The sequence below is a fragment of the Scyliorhinus canicula genome, chromosome 12, assembly GCF_902713615.1.
Source record: "Scyliorhinus canicula chromosome 12, sScyCan1.1, whole genome shotgun sequence".
In the NCBI taxonomy this organism is placed as follows: domain Eukaryota; kingdom Metazoa; phylum Chordata; class Chondrichthyes; order Carcharhiniformes; family Scyliorhinidae; genus Scyliorhinus; species Scyliorhinus canicula.
The window spans coordinates 132,280,838-132,289,006 of NC_052157.1; the positions used below are offsets into that span (position 1 = coordinate 132,280,838).

Here is an 8,169-nt window from a genome sequence, read left to right on the forward strand (position 1 = left end):
GGTTTTTTTTGGGGGGGAGGAGGATGGTTTTTTTGGGGGGAGGAGGATTGGTTTTGGGGGGAGGAGGATTGGTTTTGGGGGGGAGGATTGGTTTTGGGGGGGGAGGATGGTTTTGGGGGGGGGGGGGTTGGTTTTGGGGGGGGGGGGGAGGATTGGTTTTGGGGGGGGGGAGGATTGGTTTTGGGGGGGGAGGATTGGTTTTGGGGGGGGAGGATTGGTTTTGGGGGGGGAGGATTGGTTTTGGGGGGGGGGAGGATTGGTTTTGGGGGGGAGGATTGGTTTTGGGGGGAGGATTGGTTTTGGGGGGGGAGGATTGGTTTTGGGGGGGGGGGAGGAGGATTGGTTTTTGGGGGGGGAAGAGTAGGATTGGTTTGGGGGGGGGGGAGAGGAGGATTGGTTTTTGGGGGGGGGAGAGGAGGATTGGTTTGGGGGGGGAGGAGGATTGGTTTTGGGGGGGGGGAGAGGAGGATTGGTTTTTTTTTTTGGGGGGGGGGGTAGGAGGATTGCTTTTGGGGGGGGGGGGGGGGGGGTTGGCCAGAAAGGTGAGTCTGTTGGAAAGGGAGCCTGAGGTCCAGCTGAGCTGGAGAGCGGAACGCGGCTTCTGGAAGGATCGAGAAGCCCGGGCGCGGGACTGGAGAATTCCCGGGGGGGGGGGGGTCAGTTTAAACGCCGCCGTCAATTATTTTACATCGCATATCGTTCCCCAAAATAAAACTGAAGCCAAATCATCAATACTTACACCTCCATCCTGCCTGGGCGCCACTGCTAAAGATTCCTGACGGACGCCGCCGCCTGAATGTTCGTTCCGACCTGACCACCAATGGCAAGGAATGAGTGAGTGGCTGAGATTTCAACCTCCAAAGGGGGAGGGGAGGTGGGATTTCTCCTTGGACGGGGAGGAGATGCCAGGCCAGGCGGTAACTTGCTTTTCCACGTTGGTTCTCAAGTACAAGAGACCACACATCAAAGCGTGGGGTGGGTGACTGAGCATCATCCTGTAAAGGCAAGTTGTTAAAATAAAAATGAAAATTGGTTTATTGTCACGAGTAGGCTTCAATGAAGTTACTGTGAAAAGCCCCTAGTCGCCACATTCCGGCACCTGTCCGGGTTCAGATGCATTGAGGGGACGGAATTCTCCGGTTGCCGGAGTTTATTTTTCCGGCCGGCGGCGTCACCCGCCAGCGGGTTTCCCGGCGGCATGGGGTGGTTTCAATGGGAAGCCCATTGACAAGCGGCGGGAAGATTGAATCTCACCACCAGTGAACGGCGCACCGCCGGGAAACACGCGGCTGGGGGAAACGGAGAATCCAGCCCCGGATGTTTCCAAAGGGGCAAAACTAAGGGTTATCCCCTTGAATTAGTGTGAGACATGTTCATGTGAACCGTTAAGTCTTTGTTGAGAAAGGAAATACTGGTATTTGGAGAAACTCCATACTCTAAAGAATCGGGTGAAACTGAAGCAGAATAAAGGGATCTGGTGGATCTCCATTCCTGCGGCATTGGATCCTGAATACCAGTTAGAATCTGGCAGTCCATCAACTCATCACCCAAATCAGCCACTTAAGAAGGGCTTGTTTTGGGGCAGAAGTGCCCAGGGATGTGCAGGTTAGGTTATGGGGTTATGATGATAGAGTGGGGTGGACATGGGTAGAGTACTCAATTGAAGGGTCAGTGCAGGCTTGATGGACCGAATAGCCTCCTTCTATACTGTAGGGATTTTATGATTCTATGAAAACCATTTCAGTTCAGAACCAGATGGACCATAAAGAGTATAAATTGTGGGGCAGCACGGTGGCTCAGTAGGTTAGCACTGCAGTCTCACGGCGCTGAGGTCCCAGGTTCGATCCCGGCTCTGGGTCACTGTCCGTGTGGAGTTTGCACATTCTCCCCGTGTTTGCGTGGGTTTCGCCCCCACAACCCAAAGATGTGCAAGGTAGGTGGATTGAACACGCTAAATTGCCCCTTAATTGGAAAAAATTAATTGGGTACTCTAAATTTATAAAAAAAAAAAAAAGAGTATAAATTGTGCCCCTGAAAAGGAGGCAGCATCGCTGTGGGGAGCCAGTGTTGTGTTATCCCAAAGTGGTTGATGAACTACATTGTCATGCACGTGGATTCATGTATATCCAGAATGCCATATCGCTCACTACAGCCTGTGTACTGAACCAATGATGCATCGTGTTGATCGTTCTGGGTGAGTGTGCTTAACACTCAATTTGGCTCTGTTCTTTACTTAGCTCTGGAGTCGCCAGGTATCGTTAAGATACCACCACAAGTTCAAGGGGAAGTTCAAAGCAATAAAACCATACACCAATTAGTAAGTTCAAACAACTGAGTTTATTATAATACAATTATAATAACTACCCATGCACACGCTAAAAGTATTAAGCTATTCCTACCGCTAAATAAACTAATACTTATCTCGAAGGAACTGCCGGGTCAGGGAACAAGGCCTCTTGCTTTGCTCTGGTCAGCAGACTTCAGGTTGGTATAAGTTAAAAGGGGTCAGGAGTGTCTATCTCTGGTAGCGATCGTTGTGAGACACTTACTTGCTGGCGGCTGCTGTCCGAACCTCTCTCTCTCTCCTTCAGGGTCTTCTTGGCAAAAGCTGGTCGAGGTGCTGGTCCACAGAGGAGTGCTGGTCAAAGAGAGAGGAGGGCTGGACGAGAAGACTGAACCATGTGTGGGACCTGTCTTTTATAGGTCCCAGGGATCCGTGCCCCTTTGGGCGGACTCTCTTGCCTGCTTGGAATCGATTGGGTCTCTTCCCAATCGATATGTTTGAATCCCCCCAATGCTGAGGCTGTTCCTTAGCTACTGGGCGGGCTCTCAGGCTCTTTGTTTTTGAACCCTGTTGGTGCCTGAGTGTCTGGTATCCTTTACAATGTTGCAGTTGCTTCCCCATTTGTGTCCATTGTATCTGGAATCGTTCATTAACATGCTAATTATCCCGGTGATTGCCTCATTAGTATGCGGAATGTTCGTTTCGGTGCTGTCTGCTTTCTTAGCAGACAGAATCCACACCTGCTATGTGCAGCCTGCTGGCGCTGCAAACATTGTCCATTTTATCCTATATGCTTTGCGTTCCTCCATTTTGTATTCAGGGAAATGGCCAACTTCGGTGGCTACAATCGTTTCGCCATACTGGAGAGACGTGAAAAATATTCTCGACAAAAGCTCCAGTATCTGTCTCAAAATGTGTGATTATTTTTGATTTCTGGGAACCACAAGGCATAATAGCCATGAAGATGCCCATTTAATATCACTGTATAAAAAGAGAGAGGCTCACAGGGCTGTTTATTCAGTGACTATTCAGTGCATAAAGGTCACATCAAGATAGTTCTCCTATTCAGGGGGAATAATTGGTTAACGAGGGGTGTCAGGGGGCGTCCAGGCAGCTACGGTTGTCTTTACTGTGGCAAGGAAAGCTGTCTGTGGACATTGGCCTGAGCTACTCAAAGTTGGAGACAAACAGTGTTGAAGAGCAAATACAGGTCAATGGTTCCAAGGCACACAGAGTTTTACGTAAGGCAGGGAGGGAACAAAGATGATACCCGCCACACAGAGTATACTGACGATGAATGAACCTCCTGAATCTAACAATATCAGTGTGACTGAAGGATGCATCTGTCAAGGCAAATTCGTAGTAGATTTGTGTGATTTGGTCAGGGGCAACCTCACTTCTGACTGGGCATGACAACATGCCCTGCCAGTAGTCATTAAAATGACAGTTGCACTAAACATCGAGCCTCTGGTTCCAGTCAAGAGATGACAGAGGGTTTTAGCAGCATCTCGCAATGGGCTTCCCATCACAGCACATGGGAGGTGACAGCTGCCCTGTTCGAGAAGGCATTGGATTACACTGTTCACTCGTGATGAACCACACAGGCACAGAATTTGCCTCTGTTGCTGGATTCCCACTGGATTGCCAATGGCACCCCTGCGGCCATCAAGACACTGAAGAGAGGCAAAGGGGATTAATGAACAGGAAGGGATTCCATTCCTTCAATGTTCAACTGCTGTGTAACCAGCAGAAGTGTTTCCTCCATGTGTGCCATGACTCATACATCCTTAGACACTCACAAATGCCACATCTGGTCAAGCCTTTGGAGTGAATATGTAAATAGTTGCTGGAGACATGGGCTAGCTATGAAGAGATGGCTGCAACACCTATATACAACCCTTCAACAGAGACACAGAGGCAGTACAATAGCTGCCATCTCAGTACAGGGGCTGACATTGAGCTGGCTATTGGACTACTCAAGATGTGGTTTCGATGTTCTGACCAGTTGGAGGGTGTCCTCCAATACACGTCCTCAAGGATTTCTGGAATTATAATGGTCTGCTGCGTTCTTCACAATATAGCCCTCCACAGAGATGTAGACCTTGATGAAGGAAAAACACAGCAGAGGCACATTTCCTGGCAGGATGAGGAAGTACTGGAGGAGGGTGACCCAGGTTTGCATGACCCTCCCTGGGTCTGGTTAAGACCGAAAGGCATTGATCGGGATTGATGGATGGTGCACACCCATATAGACATATTTCTCCTGAGGGCCCCTCATTTTGGAAGACAAATGGCCATTGATGCACTATCAATTACGACGAGACGAGAGTAGAGTGTAATCGAGGCTTTATTAAGCAGAGATGGGTAGCCTCCTGCAGCTGCTGCCGAAATGGCTGCAGCTCGGTGAGCACACACATTTATACTCCGCCTACTGGGCGGAGCCAGCAGGCAGGGAACTACCCCAGTACCTGTAGTACAGGAGCCTTACCGTATTACACCTCATATGTGATATATACAACAGTGGTGACTACCACATTCACCCCCTGCTAAAAAAAAAGAGTCCAGCGGGGGTGGTGGAAAACTATTTACATACATTTTAAGGTTAACATTTTGGGGAAAGTTCACAAATTCAGCCAATCGGGTGTCTTGATCCTCTGTTGTGAGCGTTGCAGTCGCGGTGGCGATGCAGGCGTCGGCTTGGTCGCCGGTGACTCTGGGAGCGTGTAGACCTCATCTTCATCCCCAGGTGGGACCAAGGGGAGGACGGATCATCCTGGAGCGGGAGCTGTGGTAAGGTACGCTGGGGGGAGGAAGGGTGGCGCCGGGGCGGGGTGGGGGGAGGGGGGGGGGGGAAACCAGCTAGTGGCAGGTCCCTGAGGGAGACTGTGTCTTGGCGGCCGTCGGGGTATGCCACGTAGGCGTACTGCGGGTTTGAATGGAGTAGTTATGCCCTCTCGACCAATGGGTCCACCTTGTGGAGCCACACGTGCTGGCGGAGGAGACTGGGTCCTGGAGCTGCCAGCCACGTTGGGAGCGAAACCCTGGAGGTGGACTTCCTGGAGAAGGCAAGGCGACGTTCATGGGGGGTTGCATTAGTCGCAGTGCAAAGTAGCGATCGGATGGAGTGAAGGGCGTCGGGGAGGACCTCCTGCCAGCGGGAGACCAGGAGACTTTTGGACCGTAGGGCCAGCTGGACAGCCTTCCAGACCGTCCCATTCCCCCGCTCCACCTGCCCGTTTCCCCGGGGGTTGTAGCTGGTCATCCTGCTCGAGGCGATGCCCTTGCTGAGCAGGTACTGACGCAGCTTATCACTCATAAAGGAGGATCCCCGGTCGCTGTGGATGTAGGCGGGGAAAACGAACAGGGCGAAGATGGTGTTGCGTGCTTTGATGACTGGGGCAGATGTCGTATTGGAACATGGGACGGCAAAGGGGAATCTGGAATATTCGTCGATCACGTTAAGGAAGTATGTGTTTCGGTCGCTGGAAGGGAGGGGCCCTTTGAAATCCACGCTGAGGCATTCAAAGGGGCGGTAGGCCTTCACTAGGAGCGCTCGGTCTGGCCGGTAGAAGTGCGGGTTGCACTCTGCACAGACCTGGCAGTCACTGGTGATGGCCCTGACCTCCTCAATGGAGTAGGGCAGATTGCGGGCCTTTATGAAGTGAAAGAACCGGGTGACCCCTGGGGATAGAGAGCGTCGCGTAGGGTCTGGAGTCGGTCCACTTGTGCGCTGACACATGTACCTCAGGATAGGGCACGTTGAGCATACCGGGGCGATACAAAATCTCGTAACTGTAGGTGGAGTGCTCGATCCTCCACCTGAAGCTTTCATCATTTTTGATCTTGCCCCGCTGTGTGTTATTGAACATGAAGGCAACCGACCGTTGGTCAGTGAGGAGAGTGAATCTCCTGCCGGGCAGGTAATGCCTCCAGTGCCGCACAGCTTCTACGGTGGCTTGGAACTCCTTTTCGACAGAGGAGTGTCGAATTTTGGAGGCATGGAGAGTGCGTGAAAAGAATGCCACGGGCCTGCCTGCCTAGTTGAGGGTGGCAGCCAGAGCGACGTCTGATGCATCGCTCTCGACTTGGAAGGGGAGCGTCTCATCGACCACGTGCATCGCGGCCTTGGCGATGTCGGCCTTGATACGGTTGAAGGCCTGGTGAGCCTCAGCCGTCAGGGGGAAAGCGGTGGAGTGGATGAGTGGGCGGGCCTTGTCCGCATAGTTAGGGACTCACTGGACGTAGTACGAGAAGAACCCCAGGCATCGTTTGAGGGCCTTGGGGCAGTGGGGGAGGGGGAGTTCCATGAGGGGGCACATGCGATCGGGATCGGGCCCTAGAACTCCATTTTGCACCACATAGCCGAGGATGGCTAAGCGGTTGGTGCTGAACATGCACTTCTCCTTGTTGTACGTTAGGTTGAGGAGTTTGGTGGTGTGGAGGAATTTGGAAAGGTTACCGTCGTGGTCCTGCTGGTTGTGGCCACAGATGGTGACCTTATCCAGGTACGGGAAGGTGGCCCGCAGTCAGTACCGGTCAACCATTCGGTCCATCTCCCGTTGGAAGACCGAGACCCCATTAGTGACGCCGAAGGGAACCCTAAGGAAGTGATAAAGGCGGCCGTCCGCTTCAAACGAGGTGTACGGGCGGTCGGCCTTGCGAATGGGGAGCTGGTGGTCGGAAGATTTCAAGTCCACTGTCGAGTTGACCTGGTACTGTGCAATCTGATTGACCATATCAGATATGCATGGGAGCGGGTACGCGTCGAGCTGCGTGTACCGATTGATGGTCTGACTGTAGTCAACGACCATCCTGTTTTCTCCCCAGTTTTCACAACTACCACTTGGGCTCTCCAGGGGCTGTTGCTGGCCTTGATGATGCCTTCCCGCAGTCGCTAGACCTCCGACCTGATGAAGGTCCTGTCCTGGGCACTGTACCGTCTGCTTCTGGTGGCGACGGGTTTGCAATCCGGGGTGAGGTTTGCAAACAGAGAAGGCGGGTTGACCTTGAGGGTCGTGAGACCGCATACAGTAAGGGGTGGTAGGGGCCGCCGAATTTCAGAGTGAGGCTTTGGAGGTTGCACTGGAAGTCCAGTCCGAGTAGCAAGGCTGCGCAGAGGTTGGAGAGGATGAAGAGCCGGAAGTCGCTGAACTCTACGCCCTGGATGGTGAGTGTGGCGGTGCAGTACCCCCAGATCTCCACGGAGGGGGATCCGGAGGCCACGGAGATTCGTTGTGTGATGGGATGTACTGCGAGGAAGCAGCGCCTTACCGTATCGGAGTGGATGAAGCTCTCTGTGCTCCCGGAGTCAAGAAGGCATGATGTCTTGTGCCCATCGCCTTTACCATCCGTCGACGAGGCTGAGAGGTTGTGCCGCCGGGAGGACGGTGAAGAAGGACGGCACAGTGGTTAGCACTGCTGCCTAATAGCACCTGGGTTCGATTCCAGCCTTGCTCTGAGGGTGGGTGCAGATTTTGTTTTTTTTTAAAATAATTTTTATTGAAAAATTTTGAATTTATACAACAACGCACCATAGTAAAATACCAAAAATAACAATAATATTAGCAATCATAAACATTCGCCCCACCTCCATGAACAACACAGCATTTTAACAATGCAAATTAACACAATACAAAGTTACAGAATAGAAACTACAATAAGGAACCCCCCCCCCCCCCGGGTTGCTGCTGCTATTGACCAAGATACCTATCTTTGAGCCAGGAAGTCCAGAAAGGCTGCCATCGTTTATAGAACCCTTGTATTGATCCTCTCAGGGCAAATTTGACCCTTTCCAATTTTATAAATCCTGCCATGTCACTGATCCAGGTCTCCACACTTGGGGGCCTTGCATCCTTCCACTGTAGCAGAATCCTTCGTCGGGCTAC

At 52.1% G+C, this 8,169-nt stretch overlaps 1 protein-coding gene across 2 annotated transcripts in view; it reads right to left on the reverse strand.

Annotated features, from left to right (window-relative positions):
* The window catches only part of LOC119974862 (calcitonin gene-related peptide-receptor component protein), a 126,689-nt gene extending 125,748 nt beyond the window's left edge, over window positions 1-941 (reverse strand). Inside the window, exon 1 of one of the 2 annotated variants that reach the window (XM_038814177.1) lies at window positions 740-861. In XM_038814177.1, coding sequence (XP_038670105.1) covers window positions 740-747 — 8 coding nt within the window. In that variant the 5' untranslated portion in view covers window positions 748-861. Of the gene's footprint in view, window positions 1-739 lie in introns of both variants that reach the window. The other variant, XM_038814179.1, reaches the window with a different exon arrangement.
* Between the last annotated feature and the right edge of the window lie 7,228 nt (window positions 942-8,169).